The 23,181-nt window shown below is 39.8% G+C and overlaps 1 protein-coding gene across 1 annotated transcript in view; it reads left to right on the top strand.

Moving 5' to 3' along the window:
- The window catches only part of pde8a (phosphodiesterase 8A), a 43,436-nt gene that overhangs the window by 12,931 nt on the left and 7,324 nt on the right, over positions 1-23,181 (top strand). The window contains exons 2-14 of the mRNA XM_018683627.2: positions 9,605-9,661; positions 12,738-12,928; positions 14,281-14,337; positions 14,540-14,594; positions 14,889-14,977; positions 15,253-15,331; positions 15,797-15,937; positions 16,616-16,704; positions 16,817-16,868; positions 16,964-17,006; positions 18,898-18,975; positions 19,181-19,251; positions 20,724-20,888. Of these exons, the coding sequence (XP_018539143.1) occupies positions 9,605-9,661; positions 12,738-12,928; positions 14,281-14,337; positions 14,540-14,594; positions 14,889-14,977; positions 15,253-15,331; positions 15,797-15,937; positions 16,616-16,704; positions 16,817-16,868; positions 16,964-17,006; positions 18,898-18,975; positions 19,181-19,251; positions 20,724-20,888 (1,167 nt within the window). The remainder of the gene's footprint in view (positions 1-9,604; positions 9,662-12,737; positions 12,929-14,280; positions 14,338-14,539; positions 14,595-14,888; positions 14,978-15,252; positions 15,332-15,796; positions 15,938-16,615; positions 16,705-16,816; positions 16,869-16,963; positions 17,007-18,897; positions 18,976-19,180; positions 19,252-20,723; positions 20,889-23,181) is intronic.

Below are 23,181 nucleotides of genomic sequence, written 5' to 3'. Positions count from 1 at the left end.
CTAGGCAGCGTCACGAGCTGAGGGAATGCAGCATGTACTCTGATGTCACACACGTGTACATTTAATCCAGATGCACATTTTATTGTTGTCAGAAACAAATAAATTATATAGAGTTTTTTTCTGTAGTAGTAGACTAAAACATTGCATCTTATTGTGCTGTACTCAGCTCTTTTGAGTGTCTGTTTCGTGTTGTGTACAGTATTTATGTGCAGGTTTGCAGGTATTAAACATCTATTTCTTGTTTTTCTGTGTTAAACGGTAAAAAACAGTGATTTTTTTCCAAACCAGCAATTCACATCTGATGGTTTTTGTGTGCTATCTGAGGCAATGCTTGAAAGGTGTGGAACACCAGTGAGAAACAGGGACAGGTCACCAAGGATGAAATAACCTATCCATTTTCTGCAAACTCTGTATTTTTAAACCACAGACGTCATTCAAGGGCGTTTGGGACTGAATTCCAGGACAAGTTCAGTCTCCTGTGAGCTACTCGGTGTCTTCCCTCTGTGTGTGTGTGTGCATTCCCGTATGCTTGAGTTTCCGCACTATCTGGTGAGGTAGGAGAGATGTCACTGCAGACAGAATAAAGGTCAGGGCGTTCTCTGGAAGCACTGCTCGAAAGACAATGAATGTGTGTGTGTGCATGTGTGTGGACTTTTATGCACGACTAGATTAGAAATCACTGTATTCGGGACAGCATGTATAAGAGGTAGTTTTTTTGAGAGTTCATGGGTGTATTCTTGAGTCAAGCTGCAGTTTTATTCATTATTTTGGAGCTACTTTACATTTCAAAGTTATATTTATTTAATTATGAATATAATATAGTCTGGTAAACTAACGTTACTTAAATGAATCAACTTACCCTTACTTAATTTAACCAAAGATTATGTCAGATAGCCTCTTGAGGTAACAGTAACAGGTAACAAAAACAAAAACAACAGGTCACTTTCCACTCTGCTTTATTCAAGTTTTCCAGATCTCAATAAAATAACAGTCACTGGGTAAATAGGAAAGCTGAGAGTGGAACTATTCTGAAACTGAAACAGAGACCACGATACAAATGTCCACAGTATCATATTGCGATACGGGTAGACAGAACCGCGATATATCCCCCCACTCCCCCACCCAGTGCCACCACTGCAGGTGCAGCCTGTTGAGCTCTTACAATTTACAATCAGGGCAAGCTGTATTTTTTATAAATATTACACATCTATTTTATTGTCTTTCAACTGTATGTGTCATGTGACTATTTAGGTCCAATCATAATTGTGTGATCGCACGTGCAATGAAAGTTTTGTTAGTGTACTTATATCAAGATGAATAATAACCCTGAGACTGTTGACACCCCGAGCAGTGTGGGATCATTTAAAAATACTGAGGTCAGAAGTGAACCAAGGATTTTTTAGAATCGTTACACCTCTAAGGAAATCACAACAAGCCATAATGAAGTAGAACATGGAACAAAATTTTGAATCTGCTGAAGAATCTTAAAACATCTTCAGTCTATCATATTGCCGGTCAAATTGCCACCTACTGGCAGTTTCATCTCAGATGTGATTTGATTTTTAGTCTCTGGTTTTAGGCATAGTGGAGATGTCCATGTAAATTTAAAGGTAAAAATTGTGCTAGCCTAACTAGTGGACTCCTGTACTTGGAGGCGACTTACATGAGGCCTCTTGGGTTCACGTACCTCTGTGTTCATCCTACACCTCAGATTTTTGGCAGGCCTATTGGAGCTGAAATGATATTCTGGAAATGTCCTGTTTTGGACTTTCTCTGGTTCCAGATTCTCTCTTTTGCTTTGAGGATTTGTCACTTTTCTCTGTTTTTACAGTATCTGAAATATAATAGAACATCTTTTGGATTTGGACTGTTGCTCTGACCAAACAAGATAATGTGACCTTGAACTTTAGCATTTTCTAACAGATAATTGACTGATTAATTGATTTTGAAAATAATTACCAGTTGTAGCCCTGGATGATATTATTATTATTATTTTTCTCTCTTTGATTTGTATTCACTTATCTTAAGTCTATTGCCCAATAAGAACGTGTATGTATTTTGTTGATTATAAGGGTGTAAGGACCACAGTGGGTTTTGGAAAAATTGTCATAGAAAGTGAAAGGAGGTACGTTGTTCATCTCATGACTCTGTATCTGATGCACATTGAACAAGGAGAAACGCTGGGAGATGATAGATGATTTAAAAAACATCCAGTTGAGTTTTATTTTGAAAATATTAAGTGAATATTTGGTTTAGAGCATGTTCTTTACAGGACATTGTTTTGTTTTTTTAACAGGGGGTTTGGTCTTTCCTCTGTGGTGCGTTCCACCAGACAGAGAAAAAAAAGAGAGAGAGAGAGGCAGAGATAGAAATACAGAGAAACAAGGATGTTCTGGGACAAACCGATCCACAGTGGCCTAGTTTCCCTCAGCCATGCCAGTGACTCAACTAAAGTCTTCTGCCTGGCTGACTGTGGGCTTGGTCACCATGGATAAGACATGTGGACAGAGCCAGAATACACACGGTTGCAGTTATTTTTCTAAATGGATGAACTGCAATTACATTAACACATTAGACAAATGTCTTATTTTTATTTGGGTGGGGGAGGTGGTGTTTTTTCTTTCTTTTTTTAAACTCCAGGGTCGTTTTACTGCTTAGTGTTAAAGTGGTTAACGTAGCCTTTCTAATGCATTATTGGCATCTGTGCATTTCCACTGTTGTTAAGCCATGTCAAGTCAAGCTAGATTGATTTCCAACCTGCTTTAAACACATGATTTTTTTTTGTTAAAGTGCCTTACAGAAAGATGTAGATGTGTGTGCTGTGTGCTCAGGAAACAAAAGAATATGATGAGGAGGAGATAAAACATGTACTCAGCAAACCTCAGATGACAGGGACAGAGTCTTTTTGTGTGTGAGCCCCTGTATGTAGATGAATAAGTGGTTCTGAGAGCAATAGAAAGCAGTGTGTAGGAAAATAAAGGGAAGACATGGAAGGAAAGGAAGTGCTGGTAACATGGGAAGTTGTATTAGTGTCTTGATTCCTGGAGTCTGGGCTCAGTCTTTGATGATGATGATGATGATGATGATGTGTGTGTGTGTGTGTGTGTGTGTGTGTGTGTGTGATTCCTACAGCACCTAGAGCACTACAGCAATGGTTTTATATATTAATTCATACACGCCAGTCAAATTTCATAGCTTGCTCTAAATGAGAAGTTCTTTTGATTATTTGGAAAAGTAGGTAGTGATATGAAGTCCCCGCTGAGAGATTACTAAAAAATACCAACACATTCGGCTCTGAATTCTAGCACATAATCATCACTTTGTCACTTTTTCGTCATTTGCTTCACACTGGGTCCAGAATCAAAGGGGCTTTGAAGATTATGAAATAATTGCACATCTGATTCGCTCAGCCTAAACACCAGAAACTCAGATTTTGTAGTTTTTTGAACTGCAGAGGCAGGAGTTACCAGTGCATCAACATCATAGTCAACAACATCACCATGCTGTGTCCAGATTCTCACTGTATAGTTCACTATACAAGAATAGTGTCTGCCAGTTTGTAGTGTTGTCCAAATGTCTGGTGAGAATTATTGTACCCTATGCAGTGAACTAAAAATATATCACAATGCAATGACAAATATAGTATACAACTGATGGTTTCTAAACCCTGAACAGGTTTCAGGGCAGCTCCAGCTGCTGCCTTATAGAAGTCATATTTTGTAAAATATACATGACATTTAAACATAATTAATATGACACACACCTTTGTCCACAGGCACTAAAGAAGTGCATTCAAAGTCAGTATTATTAACAAACATTAGAAGTGAACTGAAGTTAGATGTGCTACTTACCCCAATAGGGTTTGAAAATTGAAATATATAGAGTGTACTTGTAAAGTACTTCTAAACTTGATATATATATGACATGATATAAATGTTAGACAAGATAATGGACAGTTTCATATAGATTTTTACAACGAACACAGCATCCAGTATACTGCATGTGTTTGTCTGTACCATACTTTACTTACTTTACTTTTAGGTGTCTCTTGTGCAACTGGGCTTCCACAGTTGGTAGTCTATTTGTAATTGTGATGATCAATATATAGATTTTCAACCTTACATGAATGTGTGAACACTTTGTACCTAAATTTATCTGAAAAAGTTAGAATCATCAAATTTGGAGATACATGGTTTTTACAGCAGTGGAATACAGTGTATGATTCTTACATACATAAAGTTAGCTGAAATTGATTTTGTTGAACAGAATTTGGTGAGGTGTTTGCCAGGCTGGTCATTGATTTTTGTTAGAAGTGAGTTAGAAGTGGTCGCAGGTTTGAAACCCCAATGTTATCGATGGCTCCAGCTCAGATCTGTGGACTGCAAAATGTAAGTGGCCAAACATGAAAGTGAATTATTCTCTTTGAGGTAACACACTCAGCATGGGCAGCTAGCACTACTATCTGAGTGGCTCAGCGTGCGGCGAGGCTGATGTGTCACTCAGTGCCATTTAGCCCATCACTTAGCCCAGTGTGTGTAAGAGTTGGTCTGTCTGTCTGTCTGTCTGTCTGGTACATAGTGTGCGTCCACACCTGTGGCTGGGACTGCTGCCCTTAATCAGACCTAATGAAGAACATTGATTCATCTCCATTTGATTCACACTTTTAGACGGGAACACACACGCGCACATATGCAAACACACACACGACACCCTGCCACTAGTTGTGAGACCAGCACTTTTGACTTCTTCTAAGAGAGAAATGCTGATCTTGTCTAATGTTGCTGTAGTGTTGTCATCTCTGCATACAATATTCTACTTAACCACATGTGGAGAAGTTTTTTAAGGAGGGATAAAGTGATGTTAGGGAACTGAAGAAGAAGTGGAGTCAGAGAATGGGAGGAAGAGAGAGAGCACGTTTCGCCAGAGAGCTGCGTCAGAGTGAGGGATCTGGAGATTGTTAGTGAACCGGGGGGCAGCCATGCACGTTTTCCTAAGAAGCACGAGCAGGGCAGGCATCCCAAGATTCCCTGCATCCTGGTCCCAGCTCTGGGGTGGAGGAAGCTGTTTACTCTTTCTATCTCTCACTGCTGACGTCGGCGCACCGAACAATGTCATCCAATTTCCTGTTTTTCACTTTAGTGGAAAGCCACTCTCCCAGTGTGCATGGTGTAGTGTGTGTATTTGTGTGTGTGTGTGTGTGTGTCTGTGAGTGTGAGACAGAGAAGCTGGTGGGCTGGAGAAGAGGAGGAGGAGGAGGAGATCTATAGGGCCGGATACACTGGGAGCAGGATACAGGGTCAGAGGCAACTCCGCTATGTAAATACATTAGGTGTATTGAATGAGAGTAGAAGGAGACTGCAAACTGTCCTGAGTGCTGCTCAAGATGACTGTAGACACCTCGCAGCTCTGATGTGGTCAGGTCGGCCTGAACAGTGAAGAAAGGTGTGATATCACATGACATGAGCTTGTTTGAAGATGTCTGCCTGGAAACAGTCACTTCATGGAGAGAGAGAGATTTTTGAGGTTATTTTATTAAATGATTACCAACTGGGCAAAGCAGGTGAGGCCCCAAGGCTCTCAGTTCACTGTGTGTCAAGGGGTTTGTTGTAATCAGATGTAGGGATTTATTTACTCACCAGATACAGGATTTGTATCAGCACTGATGCTGACCATGTTGAGTGAATCAAATTTTTGCCGTGAGATTACCACATCCACATTTAATACAGTTTCTCTATCAATAAGATTCAAGGCCTCTACTATCAGCTACATGTGTTCAGTCACTGTGTGCCACAGACTCTGTGTTTAGGACCACAGCATCCCTTACATAAGAAATGATATAATCCTCATAGATCGGCATACATATTTAAAATTTGGGCGAAAGAGAGCACATAAACACATAAAAACTATGCATTTGTGGACATTTGAATGTTGTTTGAAGACAGAATAATATGAACCTATCCTTTAAGACGACACCTGCATTATTATCTAAGTTAGAATCTGGTTCAGCAGTCTTGATTATTTTATAACCTGTGCTTACACCACGGATATTCCTAAATATATTTTTGTTTTGTCAAATTACTAACACATATAGGCTCAGCTGGCAGTTCATTAGGTACAGCTAGGTAAAACTAATGCAATCTAACACAACAGTCCTGCAATGAATGCTACCTTCCTGAAGAGTATAATGTTCAGTTTTTATTGCAACTGTTTTAGAGAAATGTTCTTTAATTTTATGGTCATTTTAGAGGATATAGGTTGTGGCATTATTGAATAGTATTGCGTTATTCAGATAAATGGGTTAGACATACAAAAAAACAAAACAAAAACAAAACTCCACTGTGTATGATGCAACATAACTTAAAAGCACCACAAATTACATCCTTCAAAACGACCATAAAGTTGAATCAACATCTCTCTAATAAGGTTCATACACAAACTGAACATTATAATCTTCATGAAGGTATGATTTATTGCAGGACTGTTTTAACTACAGATGGATGACACACCTGAAAAATGAGTGGAGAAACAAGATAACAATGTCCACCATCCACAGGGCATGAAGGGTTGATGAGTATGAAAATTGTGTGAATCATCATCAATCAATACCAAGGTGCATTGAAACTGTCATGGTAGCACATGGTGGCCCAACACCTTATGAAGACACTTTAATAGTCTTTAATTTGTCACCTGTCTGTAGGTACACCAGCTCCTGAGTTAATGCGCATGGGTCAGTAACATTACTGTTTACTGATCTTGATTTATCACCCAGCAACAATACAAAGCTACGAGTCAAGGAGAACTATCGAACACAATTCATTACATTCAACTGAGACCTCTATTCAAAGTGTCTGCGCTGAGCACAACTGCATTTGCACTATGCCCTGTCGTTCAACAAACTTGTCGTGTGATTAACAAGTGGTCGTGTGCGCAGAGAGAGAGAAAGACAGAGAGAGAGAGAGAGAGAGAGAGAGAGAGAGAGAGAGAGACAGAGAGAGAGAGAGAGAGAGATCCCAGTGTGACTGGTACAACACAGCAGCACAGAGCAAGAGGGCGGGATGTGGATTACGTAGGCATACACTCCATGTCCATACTGCCCGCCTGCCTGGCCTACATGCTCACTCACTTCCCCTGCTTTGTTTGCCTCTGGTTGAGTGCCAGCGTGATGTTTGCGGGATGCAAATGCTTGGCTGAGTGATTCATTGCAGTGTGTGCATGTGTGTACTGTACAAGAGGAGTATGTTGCCCGAAGAGGCTGGCAGACTGGTTCAGCTCTGTGTGTGTAAGTGAGTGTGTGTGGCAGGCTGGCAATACGAGTTACACAACCTCAGCTGCAGTTGCATTGGTTGTGTCAGTGTCAGTTAGAGAGGGAAGTCTCAGTGGATGGAGACGGACCGCTATGTGCTGCCTGTGCTAGACCTCAGCTAGCTGAAGGCTCTGTGGCTAAACTCCATACGTCAAGACCCTGACCTCAAATCGCTCTCAAACTCACGGCATCACAGTGGAAACATGATTTTTTAATTAATTTTTTAAAATGTGGGGTACTTTTGTGCGGCCACCATCTGTGACATTTATCCAGCAGTAGTCTATAAAAGAGAGCATGTTTTGTTTCACCTCCACAGCAACAAAAAAGTGGGTGGTTTGAATCCCTGATCAAAATTCATAAAGATGAGTGCTGACATATTTGTTCTGGCACACATGGTGAGCGTTACTGAAATCATATCTGACAACAGAAAAACTAGGTCTTGTTTAGTCAGAACCCTCTTGGAGGGGCATTAGTTTGTGGCATTTCCATAAGTTAGTCCCGATTATATAGCCACACACGCACACACACATGCTAACACACTAACACATGCTAACTGTCTCTCCAGTGCACATGAGCCTATCATGCGACCAGGTCCTCGTGTCTGTGAAAGATCAGATGATCACAGAGCATCAGCTTGTAGCCATCCTGATGCCATACTCCTTGTTTGTGGACAACTACAACAAACGGCCCAGTGTCATGATGACGTCAATTTGGCTACAACCGAGGGCTAATCAGCTTTTTTCCCCCCTTTGTTGTTTCATGGAGCTTTCAAAAGGCTTACAATTTAGCAAGAAGTGATTTACTGCTGCCCGGCACGCTCTAAAATTCCTCTCTGTATTCCTCCTTACATGTGTAGATTGTTTACGGAGAAGAGGAATTCTACAGGGATGGCGGTCCGCAAGGGGCTTGGTTGCTATGGTTACTAACCCCTGAGCTGGGTTCCATTTAGCAGGAAGGAAGCTAAATTATTTGCAGACAGAAAAGAGTAAGCTCATGTAAGGAAAGTGTAATGAGTTGAAAACCTGTCTGTCTGTGTGGAATTTTTTTCTCACAACTCTGCTGTATGGTTGAATTAGAAATCAGAAAATTGAATCACAAGCATTTGTTTTTGCTGATTCAGTCAGTGGTGGAAGAGGTTTACAGATACTTTACTTAATTAAAAGTAGCAATAATGTAGAAATACTCTGTAACAAGTTAAAGAGTCAAAGACAAGTCAAAATTTTAATTAAGTATAAAAGTGTTTGCATCAAAACATACTTCAAGTACAAATGGTGAAAGTACTCAACGTAGAATGGCCCATTTCAGAATAACATATATCAGGGCTGCATCTAAAAGTTATATTGATTATTGATTAATCTGCAGATTATTTTCATGATTAATTATTGTCTGTCTGACGGTCACAAACCTGAAGATATTCCATTTATTATTATGTATAATGAAAAGCATCAAATAGTTGCTGATATCTGTTGATTAATTAATTGACTTGTTGCAGCTCTAATGTATATTATATTATTGGACTGTAAGGATTGTAATGTGTACATCACTGTAATGTTGCTGCTGATAAAGGTTTTGGGCTAGTTTTATTTACTTCATATACTTCTGGGTAGTTTGTAAATGTCCCCTGGGTATCAATAATTGTTTATTATAATTTGTGTTATTAGTCTGATTTGGTGAGGTAACTAGTCACTAAAGTTATCAAATAAATATAGTGGAGTATGAAGTATAATGTTTGCCTCTGAATTGTTGTGGAGTAGAAGTCTAAAGTTGTAGAAAATAGAAATACTTGTAGGTGCTTGAGAAAATGCTCAGTTACATTATATTCCACCACTGGATTCAGTGCATAGTAAAGAGGATCTAGTACTGTAGTTTAACCCTCTTTAACACCTCATGGTATATACTTAACATTCTTTTATCAGCCTGATGACTTTTATTAATTTTATGAGAATTGCTTATAAAACTGTACAGTGAATCACTAATTTCATCATGAATAACCCATATAACATGAGCGATATTTCCTTATTTGGTGATATAACAAAGTTTTAAGCTTATTATTAATATTTTGTCACCTTCATCAGATGTGCGAGCTCAGTTTGTGGCAAAGAGCAACTTCAGTACTTCTGTAGGTGTTGGGTAGAGAGGGGAAGAAGAACTTGATTTTGTTACTATTACACACATAGCAATGAGGAAGTAATGTCAATGAAACACAAGGGTTAAACTACAAATATGAAATAAGTGAGGCAAATATCATATTTCTGAAATGTTTTTTTTTCTAATCCTTGTATTCTTCTTGTTATCTTTCAGACCACATTAACAGAGGTGCAATTTGGACCAATGAAGTTATTTAAAGACCCACTTCAGGTATCGTAAAACAATGCCAAACATCTGAGTGATTGATGCTTATGTGCTTGAATGCATTAAGGCTTTCCACAGAACAACAAAAGTGCTCCAGTGAAATGTTTATGTCCATATCTTTTAGGGGCTTTTAGCTGAGCCACAGAGCTAAACTTGGTGTGACTGTCAATATTTGGTAGCATTTTTCTTGGATTAGCATTTCAAAACAGCACCTTCTTTTGTTTGCAGTTAGAACTAATCTTGAATTTCTCAAAGATACCACACCTCACTGAGAGATTAAAGAAAAAAAAAATTCCCCATGCAAACATTCAAAGAAAAGGAGAAAAAAACTGTTAATGGACGTATTGTGTGCGATGCAGCCTTGGGTTGTCAAGGCAACAAGGCCAAACATTTATGACCAAGAACATACCATAATGAACAATGCATGTTATGGAAGAACTGCACAGAGGATCCATGGACCAGTTTCGTCACTGCAAACAGGGCATTCTCTGACGTTCAGTGGTTCATTATACAGTTCGGTACTTTGCTTGTTCCTTTGGCATGTGTTGCTGCTGCTGTGTGAAAACTCGGAGTCTTCGGAAAGTCCGCTTTTTTAGGAATTTTAGAGGTGTTTTAAATGTGTGTAAAATTTGGTTTCATCTTAGATTCAAGGCTGCATTGCAGTGCTGGAAATTAATCTGCTGTTGCGATGATCGAGTAACTGTTTTATTCATATTTCAAGATTCAAGACAAATGATATTTGAGGAGATGTCACCCACAGTCTCTGAGCATTTTTTTGTACCTACATCCCTAGTTAAATAAAGTACAAATTTTTATTAAAATAAAACTGCAACAACTGCTAAAATGAGTATAACAATGATGGCATGAAGTCTGTGGGAGTCAAACAAAAGTCCTGTAATTTAATGCCATATATATATATATATATATATATATATATATATATATACATATATAAGTGCAGAGACTCAGCTTTATTGTCTGATGCGCTCCAGTGTGACCACAGTAGGAAAACGAGGTAGAGAGATATCCCCTTCCTGTTTTTGTCACTCACAGCTGATCCTGTCATGCCCTCCTCCTCTCTACTCCTCCTCTTTTCTCGTGGCTCACAGGATCTGGCCTGGGCCTTCTCTGTTTTCAACAATGATGTTTTCTAGACAGAGCAATCACACCCTGCCAAAGTGCTCACTACCCCCTTCGAACAAGTTTTTTTTTTTTCCTCTCAGTTTTTGTCTCTCTACTACTTTCTCTGCCTTTTCCATCCCCTTCTCTGGAGCATTAACAGTGTATCTGCTCTCACAAAACATTTTTGCTCAAATGTACTTTGAGATTCTTGAATTTTTTGTCTGTTGCAGCTGGGTTTGTTATTACTGAGTGAGGGGTTATCTGTCTAGTCTGAGCACAGACCTTATCTCAGAATATAATACCCTGTTCCTCCACCTCTGCGGGAATGTTGACTTTTCTACCAACATCCCAATGTGGAATTCTGATCTAATTCCCTGTGCGTACCGAACATAGCTGCAGGACTCAGTGGTGATGTATTTATGACCCGGACACTTATTGCCGATTGTAGGGGGAAAATGTTGGAATATGGTTTGCATTAGCAACACCCCTGTCAGCCGTAAGGGCTCTCTGCTTCAGGCCTGGTTACTTAAATAAAGCCACACCAATCATCAGAATGTATCAAAAGGACAACTGTCAAAACAACCACTCCCCCATTCCCTCATTGTATGGGGGACAGTAGCTCTAGTTTTCTCAACAAAGTCAAGTCTTTGTGCCTTAACTCAACTTTACAGGTGTGATGCAAACTTAAAATCTGCAGAACAAACTTTCTCTTCTCTACATTCATTCTGCTCCCTGCCAGCATTTGGAGATGACGTCTGTTTGAGAGGGTGACTCATGAATCTACTCTTAGTGCAGCACTGCTCTTGGAGGTGGGCCTAAATCTCCAGTCCAGTATTTACGCAAGTGAGGGGTTATATGAAAGTATGCTGGCAGAGAGAGAGCATGCTCTCAATGGCTGGTTTGACGGTAGCAGCAGCACTTTCTACCACAGCCTTGGCAGACCGGTGGGAGGGGCCGCAGCCAGTCAAGGCCACCTCAACTAATTGTGTCATAGATCATGGCAGCGGACAATAAAATCTCTGACGCACCCGAGTACGAGCTGAGCCTGATCAATCAGGGCCTGTCCACTGGAGACCTGAGGTCACAGTCAAGCCCACGCTGCAGGCTGATTAGGACGACAGGCGCAAATGAGCGTGAATGCACAACTCAGAGCTGTTGATACACTGAGGCATCAAAATCATGTTTTACTGCAGCTTTGTTTTGTTTTTTTACTTCACTAATTCTATAGCACAGGGTGGAGGCGCATCATTTCACTAATCAGATCACAGCTACATATCAATTAGCTCAGTAGCTCTCTTTTGGTTGCACAAAAAAATATTTCCAGAAAATCAAACAATTTCATATATAATTTCATAATTTCTCTTTCAGGTAAAAATAAGATGTACACTAAATTTTACTTTTAAAGTACTGCACAAGTGACTTTTTGCCCATGCAGGACAAATTATATATACTATCTACCACCAATTGTGTAATTAGCATTCAAGCAATTTCTCAATTGATCATTCAATTTGGTGACAAAAAGAACATTAATTGACAACTATTTTAATGATCCCTTTGTGTATTTGCTCCTCTGTTTGTCTCATTGTAAATTAGATGTAGAAAATTGTCTGGGATATTATAGGTTTTTGGCAGTCACACACTTTAATCTGTTTTGTCTTTGGAGCTCACGCTAGAACATTGATTGCTTCTTTTAAAGCACTTCTTAACACCTGCTTGGATAAACCTGTTTACATGTAAGATAAGTAAGTTTGTTTTTAATTTGGACTTTTTCCACTGTATTTTACCCATTCTTCATTTAGATGTAATTCTGTCACACTCCCTGTATATTGAGGCTTTGTAAAGACCTCATTAAGTATTACATGTTTGTTAGAAGTAACAGTAGTATGACATTGCAACAGGTCACTTAAAAACACAAATTGCTCAGTTGGATATATGTGTTTAGTCATTTCTCTTTTTGCAGGTACTTTTAGTTTTTGCCAAAGAGGACAGTCAGAGCAATGGCTTCTGCTGGGCATGTGAGAAGGCGAACTTCAGGTGCAGCATGGCGCGAACACCCGAGTCGGCTCTTGAATGCTTCTTGGAGAAGCATCACGACCTCGTCATCATTGACCACAGACATTCCAGACACTTTGACGCTGAAGCACTATGCCGGTAAATATGTTCTCTCATCATCAATGTACTTCAGGTTGTGCCTCTGGAATAATGTTGAGCAGTGGTTCGCAACTTCCTGTGTCTGATGAAGCCACACAGTCTTGTAAAGTCAAGTACGTCCTCACTGACACCCATTTAAATGTGTAGATGGACTGATTTTAAGCAGGTTGTCATTTAAAGTTAATTCTAACTATTGATTACATAAAAGTTGATATTGTTGAAATATGCTTTTAGCTGGTAGGTCAGTATCGTTTGAATTTGTGTTACAATAACCTGGAGTAGCCAAAGCTGAACTAAACTATATGGCTATTTTTTCAAATCACTCTTAGCTGTTTCTATTATTTATTTAGTTTTTTAACATTTGTTAACCATCAGTTCCAACTGTTCATCCACAGTTCCTAGCTATCAACCATTTATCCACTAATTTTAGCCAACTATTTCAATTATTTACCCACTAACGTTACTTTTAACAATTTTTAAACATTTGTCCACTGATGTTACTGTTAGCTTTCTATTTGAACTATTTATACGATAATATTAATGTTAATCTCTCTACAATTTAGGTATTTCAAACACTTACTTGCTACTACCATTTATACGTTACTTGTATCCATCTACTCAAAAATGTAGATATATTTTTTAAATAAAATTGTGATTTCCATTTTTTTTAGATTAGTTGTGCTACTCCACTGTCTTTTCATGCACCTCCTTGCAACTGAAACTAGTGCCCCTAGTTGGGAATAAATGGTGCAGTGAATGTAATTGAATTTGAATTCTGGTGGTGACTGTTATTTAAGTCCAATGATCAGATGATCTTTATTGGACCAATAATAACACCCCTTTTCATGTGTCACATTACTTTTGGTAACACGTGTGATTATGACTCTCTGCAGGGGTAAACGGCCAGTTCACTTTGGGCTCACTCACTCCCATCGCATTCTACCTAGTGGAGTCATGTCAATGAGAAATGAGTGGTGCCTGCCCATACCACTCTCTATCTTTAGCCTCTGCCCAAACCAAAAACACATTTACAAACATTCATTTGCCCTGCCCAGCGTGTATGTTAACCCTATTCATTTTGGCCAATCCATATGTTCAGTGTACACGCACAAGCTCAGATGGGGAACTAAAGGGCCTTTATGACCACTGGCTGGGGAAAACCACAGGCGGATGAGTGGCCCTGTACACTGCATTCTTTCAGAGGCCTAGGCCTGCTCGCAGAGCTCCACCACTGGGCTCTGCCTGCCTGGGAGAATCGGAGCGTGAAAAACTGAAAAATACATTGATTTGATGCCATGGGCTTTTCCAGCAGCCTGCTCACTGGCTAAAAGGCTCCCTCTGTTTACATTCAGGTCAATTAGAGCGGTCAACTCTTCAGAAAACACTGTGATAGTCGCTGTTGTGAAAAGGTATGTACAATTCACTGACCACTCTCTCACTCTCTGCCCTTTCTTTTCCTTTCCTTCACTGTCTTTTTGAGTAGCTAATTGTTAGGAGTATATCAAAATTAAAATACATGTCTCAGTGGAGGTCTGCAGGCCTGCACCCTGTCATATGGTGCAACACTCTGATGTTCTCTAAATGGGTGCTAACGTGTGTTCTCTTTTTAAGGCCAGACAGAGAGGAAGCCTCTGTGATGCCCCTGATCAATGCCGGCTTTAATAGGGTGAGCAGTATTGTGCGTAAATGTGTGTCTGTCCCCTGCTGCGTGTATTTGTATTATTCTTTTGATATGTTTTTTATATCCCTACCGTGAACATTCAATGTAAGGGAGGACTCTAGATTGTAAATCCTTTTTGTTTGCTCAGGAGACAGATGCAGCGAGTTGCTTGTGCTTGAATCATTGCTACTCACTGTAGGAGGAAACTGAAACATGTCTTTTAATGGCACTGATTTGAAAATGGCATTTTAGTTGCCTTTGATTGACCTGTATTGCTTGGTGTTACCCTCTGACCCTCAGAGATATGTGGAGAATGCCAATATGATGGCCTGCTACAATGAGCTGCTACAGTTGGAGCATGGAGAGGTGCGGGCGCAGTTCAAATTGAGGTGAGTCATCCTGTATTGTTGTACAGTGTTGCAGTTACATTTAAGACTAGTTACATACTGTAGTAGCCTTATTCAAAGCTTTTGCAATCAGAGCATGATATCAGGAAGAATATTCTCTTATAACAATTCTACTTTTCTATGGCATTTGTAATACTTTTTAATTGTTATTTAAAAAGTATAAATGTATACTGTATATACTGTATGTATAACTAGACACTGGATGCTGTTTTTTGCATATGTTAACAAAGATTCTGGTTCTGTTGTCTCTCTACAAGGGCTGGAAATGCTATATTCACAGCTCTAGAACAAAGCCAAGAGGCCATAGAGATCACTTCTGAAGATCAAGTAATTCAAGTGAGTTTCTAATTAACTTAAATCTTAATAATTGCTTTATTGTGATGTACAGTTCATCTCTCTCTCTCTCTCTCTCTCTCTCTCTCTCTCTCTCTCTCTCTCTCTCTCTCTCTCTCTCTCTCTCTCTCTCTCTCTCTCTCTCTCTGCCCTTCTTCTCTGTGCTTCTCTCCTGTTTTAGTTCCTGTTCATGTCTTGTGACCCCAGATCTCAGTAGTGATAGTTGTGGCTCTGAATGGCTCCTTTTGTTGCACTATAGCACTGTGTTATGTTTTCATGTGAAATACATGTTTTTGTGCTCCACAAAAGACACAATGAATGTGTCGACTTCTTTGAAAACATTTTGTTTTGGTTGGAAAGATTCATGTCATTAGAGGTCATCATCTTCTTAACTGTGTGTGGAGTTTATAAGCAGCAGATCACTGTCTCAGATCAAGCCTGAACACTCTTGTTACTTCTCCTTTGCAGTACGTGAACCCTGCCTATGAGTCCATTATGGGCTACCAACAAGGCGAGCTAATAGGGAAGGAAATAATAGAAGTGCCTAAAAGTGAGAAGAATAAGCCTGATCTCCTTGAAACAATAAACTCCTGCATACGGAAAGGAAAGGTAATATTCATTCAATAAATCATTGTATATGTTTCAGGCCAAATACATAATCAGGAACATAAACTCATTAAATGATCACCTTCTTTTTTCACACATAGTTTTGACGCACGTGTAACATATCACTGTAGACTATCGCTTCCCAATCAGATCACTTTCGTGAGCACCGTAAGATATCTGCCCCTGCCTTTGTGTCTGTGCATGCATGCGTGCACATGCATCCATGTGTGCTGTTACGTCTGCACCACCAGGCCATCCAGCAGCTCTGTTTCATGTGAATAAGAACTGCGGTTGATGGCTGTGCTGTAATCTTACTACACAGAGAGCGAAGGTCAGTCCCAGACAGGCAAACAGCAGGAAGGTCCTTTTTAAGCTGCCACAGTAGTCTGTAGGTGGGGAGGGACATGAAACAAGTGCACTGGACTCCAGGAGCGCTCCCCCTACCCATTAAAGCGACTTGCGGTTCTCTGAAATACTCTGACCCACCACCACTTTACACAGCCTAAACTGTACCACAAACACTAACATGCTAAATCCAGTCCACGCCAACTTTTAGGCCATTTTCAAATCCCATATGTTGTCAATTTTCATGAGGAATGACTAAATATGTTCCTGAGTCTGTACATTATGTGTCTGTATGTTTAATCTCCTCTCTCTTGGCTCTGGTTCTCTATGTTCCAGGAGTGGCAGGGGATTTATTATGCCAAAAAGAAGAATGGAGACAGCATTCAGCAAAATGTGAAGATCACACCTGTAATTGGACAGGGAGGGTGAGTCTGGCTAAATGTAAATTACATTTCCAGTAAGTGAATAATTATACTGAATAATATATCATTGCATCCCTTTTTTCCTGGTGTACTAATAAGTGTTTGTCATTCACAGAAAAATCAGACACTATGTGTCTATCAACAGGCCTTTAAATGATAATAATAAGGTGAGATGTGTTTCTAGTTTTGCTGATTTGAAAATGAGCGAGAGGAGCTCTCCAGCCTACATGTCTCAATTTGCTTTTTTCCTCTGTCCATGCAGAGTGATAAATCCAGTGAACGTGTGCAAGCAGAGTCTCAGACAGGTAAGATCCATCCTGAAATTCTCTCTGCTCCATAAAAATGTACTTTGTGCATGTAGACCGCTCTGTCTTAACTCTACTCTGTATTAGAATAACATTGCAGGTGATTTATTTTGCTAAATTACTGAAACAACTGTGGAATCTTGCAGATTTCAGTACTTCAGGTTCTTTCTACAAGGCAGTTATGAGCATTAGTGATGGAAGTTGTTCCCATGACAGTATTTGTTGTGATCTGCCACAGGACTGTAGGACCTGAGGGCCAGCACTATGTTAGTCATTAGGAAGTACAACATTCAGTCCCAGTGTTACACAGATGATACTCAGTGGTAATTTTAACTGATTGTTTGCAGACACCAAATATTTGTTTGACGTTAATAACAATAATTGGAGATGGTAACATTTGGGAGTCTGAGTTTTGTAAACTCAAACTTTGGAAATGTGTCAGCAAATGTATTGCACCATGCCAGGAAAATATTGTTTTCTTTAATCGTGACCCAAATTTTAAACAGTGGATCAACAGAGCACCCAGTCCTGCTTTATCTAGCTGAGAAATATTTCCAAAGAAATGAATTCTGTCTTTTGTTTGACCTTGAAAAAGTTAGCCACACTTTTATTTCCTGTAAACTGGACAATTGTTCCTTGCTGTATTGTGGTTATCAACCGTAAAGCCAATTCACAGCTGCAACTGATTTCAAAATGCAGCAGCCATGCTCCTGACAGGCAAACAAAACAGGGATCATATCTCTCCTGTGCTGACGTCCTTTCAGCAGCTCACTGAAAAGAAGTGACTTTGAAATCTTGGCTGTTTGTTTGTGAAGCTTACAGCACAGAATATTTCACATTAACTCTTGTACAACACCCCATACATTCTCTAGGTCCTCTGATTAGGGGCTCTAAAGGTTGACTATGTGTCTGTATTGCTAGTATTTTAAGTATGTTTTATTATATTTAAAGCTAATTTAGAAACTGCCATGTTTTTGTTGTTTTGACCTGAAATATACAATGCAGAACTGTCTGCCCACTTCAAACAAAGAAACAAGGGATAGTTTCCTGCCTACCCCTGTGGCTCTCCATCACTATATAAATCCCTGTCATTCCTATATATCATCCCTATCATTCTATCATTATATTAATCCCTTATTACAGTAAAATCCCTTAAAATCAAATCACATGCAGAAATAGTTAATTTGGTCAGACCATATGTGATGTTAAATTTAAATTAAGGCAGAAATTTCAAAGGTTTAAATTTATTGCGGACAAGTTGGTTCAATCAAGAAAGTTACCTTTATGTTCACTTTAAAGCAGAGATCTGGCAAATTTTTGATTTTCTTTTTTCCCTTAAATTTTATTGTCAAGAAATTTCATGAAAAATTCAGTGGTCTTCACATTCAACCAATGGTCTTGGGGCTGAGAGCTTTTTATGGGATTTGTTCAAATAAGAAAAGTAAAGAGTAATAGCAGCCTCATCCTTTAAATGCCCAGGACAGATCGGATAGTAGAAATGAAATAGAATGTCATATCTACAGCAGAGTACTGGAGTACCTGGCTGGCTTCTTGGGTGTGCAGGATGTTTAATATCACATAAAATTATTAGATTTCACTTTTTTGGCTGAGGCTTTAGTCTCACTTTTGCACTTTTTGTTCCCAACTCAGACCAATTATTAAAATTTCACTGAACTAAAACAGTCAAAACAAAAATTTTGAGAAACCACAGAATCAGCAAGTAGAGTTATAGTGATCAAAAACAGGCATCTTAATTCTGGTTGGCCTGATGAAGGTCTCTCATCCTCCTGCCAAGGATATTGAGATTGGGGCCAAAGTCAGCTTTGTCGCTAAACTTGAACTGTGTTTGTGTTTGTGTGCATGTTAATGTAAGGTGTTTTCTTCTCCCCAGACATCCAATCCAGTAAGCACAAAGACCGGAGGAAAGGCTCTCTGGACGTCAGATCTACAACATCTCGGGGGAGCGATGGTGAGAATGAAGGGAGGCAGATGATGGAAAATCTGGGCGTTTCCTGTCACTTATGAAACCTTCCCAGTAGCCTGTGTGCATTAAGTGTTGATTGGACACACACACACACACAAACAAACTCATTAGAAAGTGGTTGGGAAACTGCAGCTTAAGTTGTTACTGAATCAAAGTTCAAGCTTTATAACGTGACAATGTTTTTTTCCAGGGAGCTCGCAGCGTAGGCACTCCTCAATGGCCCGCATCCACTCCATGACTATAGAAGCTCCCATCACCAAGGTGGGTTCATCTCCTTCCCCATCATCCCTCCCAGCCTCCATCATATGATTAGCACTTTGTATTGATGTTCCCTATCTCGTGATTATAAAAACTGCCACAACCGCCATGAGCTCTTCTTGCACAGCTACTAGCGCTGAGTCTGAGGCCACGCATACCATGTCGAGAGGAGATGGGCTGATAAAATGCCACATTTCATGCACAAGACAGGAAAGCATGTTGGACCAGAATGACCTGCTGTTTCAGTGGTTTATGTAGTCTGCAGCCTGGATAGTCAGAAACAGAGAAAGTCCCCAGGGATGGGTCATATGACACACTGCAGTTCCTCTGCTGTATCATTTGACTGTGTAGTCAGTCCCTGTAGGCATCATCCTCTCCAGAATAAAGCACCGATAGAACTGCTGGTACTGTTTGTGTTTGTGTGGAAGAACTTGTGTTCTTGCACATGTTTGCTGACCTCGCCATAGGTGCCCATTGTTAGAACTTGCAGAACCTCCAAGTTCACATGGCTATTGGAGTGAAAATGTTTTCTGAGCATCATATTGCTTTGCTTGTCTAGTCATGTTTTAAGCACTTAAGAGATAGTTTTAAAATGAAATCTCTCATTTAGTTTAGAGACGCAGAGTCCATGTTAGACACTTCATTCCATATTTGCCACTTCATTGAAAGAAATCATTTGAAATTTTGGATATACTGTCACATCTTAGTTGGATAACAAGCTCAATACCACTCTCCCATCTGTCCAGTCAATATGAAACTGGAGCCAGTAGTCAGTAAGCTTAACCAAACACAAAGACTGGAAATAGGTGGGAATTGTTTAGCCTGGTTCTGTTATAGATAAAGAAAAATCCACCTGCCTCCACCTCTCAAGCTCACTAACTACCACATTATATCTCATTTTTGTACAAAATCAAAAGTGTAAAATCTACCATTCGGGAGCAGTAACTTTCTGAAAGCATGGCAACCTCACATATATTGTCATTGTGTACATTTCTGTTTCTGGAAAGAAACAATCATGTAAATCAGTGAGCTTTAGTGATTCTGATAGGAGGATCTTTCTTTACTTTTGATCAGAGCCAGGCTAGCTGTCAACCCTGTTTTTTGGTTTTCATTGCCAAGCTAAAAATTAAAAGTCTCCACACTGTAGCTTCATATTTAACAGACAGGTATTAGTACTATCGATCTCCTCATCCTCCTTTTGACGAGGAAGTGAAACAGCAGAATTCAGAGGTGTGACCAACTGGCAAAGGTTTTAGCCTCTTTACACACTCAAGGCCCAGAGGCTATGGAATAACCTGCCTGAAAACAGTGGGGCTGGCTGAATCAGTCTCTATTTGAAACACACTTTTGTTGTCGTCAGAGCTCACTTGACCCTGATTTATTTTGGTCCATTAAAAGCCCTACCTACATGTGTTCAGATAGTTTTAATATCTTTCTGTTATTTCTTATATTACCTTTCTTATTTCATCACCCAGGTAATCAACATCATCAATGCAGCACAGGAAAGCAGCCCTATGCCCGTAGCAGAAGCCTTGGATCGGGTACTGGAGATCCTGAGGACCACTGAGCTCTATTCCCCACAGCTGGGCACTAAGGATGAAGACCCCCATACGAATGACCTTGTGGGGGGGCTGATGACAGTAAGCAACAGGACCTTCAGAGCATGAGGGTCCTTTAATAAGTCTGAAACACCCAAGCAGCTTCCTGTGTCGACTCCCATATGATTAAACACACGTCAGAGCATTTGTAGAATTCCACTGTGATAACAGGCACGTCTACATGAGTGTCCATGAAGCATTCCCTGTGAAAGCCCGTGATAATGTGTTGAATGAAAGAATCAGAGATGTAGTAGTGTCTCTGTGTGTGGACTTCTTTTTTGTGTGTGTGTTTCTGCTCTTATTTGGGGAGAGGGAGAGAGAGACAGAGAGAGAGATTAACAGACAGCAGTGGTGAAGTACAGAAGTAGAGAGAGTGCCAAGTTGGCAGTCTTGGCAACAACCCCAAAGGAAGTGTTAGATTGTCCTTTGTGCTCCTGTAGGCTGGAGAGGAAAGCCCACCCCACCCTCTCTTTCTCCCCCCCTTCTCCCTCTCTCTCTCCCTCTCTCTCTCTCTTTCTCTCTCTGCACACATGCACACAGTCACACTCACATGAACCTCTTCCTCTCAGCTCCGCAGGCCTGGAAACATCCTGTTCTTTGGATCAGATGAATAAGCATGGCTTTACTTATACATGTACACTCTGGACACACAGAGTAGGGAGGTGTCACGCACAGTCCTTCCCCAGAAAGATTTGTTCTGCATAAGTGATAAAGGCTGATGAAACCAGAAAACCGTGAGGTGTGTGTTTGAGTTTAGATGATTATTTATGTACGGTCACATTGGTTTATGAGGTGCCTGGGTGCATTTGTATTTTCTTGGCCTTGCGGTTCCCATTTGTTATGGTGAGGTGTGCTGCGTCTGAACTCAGAGGACCCAGTTAACATTAAGAGAGGAGCTGTCATCTTTCTTGGGAGAAAGTCTTAAAATAGCCAGTGTGTACAGAGGCAGCGCCACCATGAGACAATGCTGGGGTCAAAGATGAGCCAGTCTCCTCTTCCTTTTTCACTTGTGAAGTAAACATTTCACTCTGCGACACACACCCATGTACTCACTAACGCCCAAATTGCACCCGAATGACTGGGTGATAGAGGCCTGTCATTTGCATAGCTGACAAGTCAAGTGACAGAAATGTTGTTTGAAAGAAGTGGAAGCCTTCATGTTTTTTAATCTTTTTCATTTCATTTTTTGTTTTCATAACATACAGTAGCCTGAGGACATAGTTTTATACCACATACCAATATATTTTTAGGTCAGAATGACTTCATTTCAGCGTCACAGTTCTTTGAGAGACACATTTAGACAATATTTCTGTTTTTGATGAACTGCAATGAATGCAAATTGTGATTGTTAGTCAGTCTGGGAAAGGCATCTGTGTCCGGTTCCCTTCAAAGACCTGTAATTCACATCACTACTAACATAATCACAGTGACAAATGCTAACATCCTGATGTTTAGAAGGTACATAGTTAAACATCTTCATTTTGCTAGTTTAGACAGTTTTACACAGTACAGCTCAGGCTGATGGGATATCTTCAGCTTCATAGTGGCACTAGAGGAAAATTCAGGTGATTGATCCTCTGGGATCATGAATGTTTGTTTAAAAAAAGAATAATAATGGAAATCTATCCAAAAGGTGTTAAAATATCTGGAAAGACAATTTATCAGCCTACTGACACTGCTATCTACCGTGCTAGCATAGTTTGATCCACCTTTACTTTCACAGTTTTTAATATGTAGTCTGTCATACACAGCTGATACCAATCACAGTCCTTGAAGCTGGATAATTATATGAAAAATGTCATAGATTATCTGACATATGTACATATATTATCCTAGTGTCATGTCCGACCCAACTATTACAGTTGAACTGTATTTTGGTTTCATTGATAAGCTCCATTTGGCTGTGCTCACCCCTTTACACCCTCTGTTTTTTAATGGGGAAACAAAATGGGGTGTCAACATAACAAAGCCTCCAAAATGCTGTGACATAAAACAGATGAAAGAACACAGGTGTTTACATGGAAAATCCATTTCTGATGTTATTTACACTATTTAAATTTGTTACTCAGTCAAAATGTGTTTCCCACTGTAAATTTGTCAAAATCCACAAAGGCATTCAGACAAATCCAAAATCCAACTCTTGTTCTTTTTTAAAAAATCACACTGACATATGATAAACACAGGTTTTAATTTTTGTATTTGGTGGGAAAATCATTAAAAATTAGGTATTTAGACTCTAGTTATGGTTCAAGGATTTTAGGCTTTCGTTATCCCCCCAGAAATGTTAAAATCAAGTCGGTCAGTTTTTTACACTTGCTGCCTCAGTCCCTGATCC

This window comes from Lates calcarifer, linkage group LG2, assembly GCF_001640805.2.
Source record: "Lates calcarifer isolate ASB-BC8 linkage group LG2, TLL_Latcal_v3, whole genome shotgun sequence".
Classification (NCBI taxonomy): domain Eukaryota; kingdom Metazoa; phylum Chordata; class Actinopteri; family Centropomidae; genus Lates; species Lates calcarifer.
Note: the sequence above shows the minus strand (reverse complement) of the source record. Positions and strands in the feature narration are given on the sequence as shown.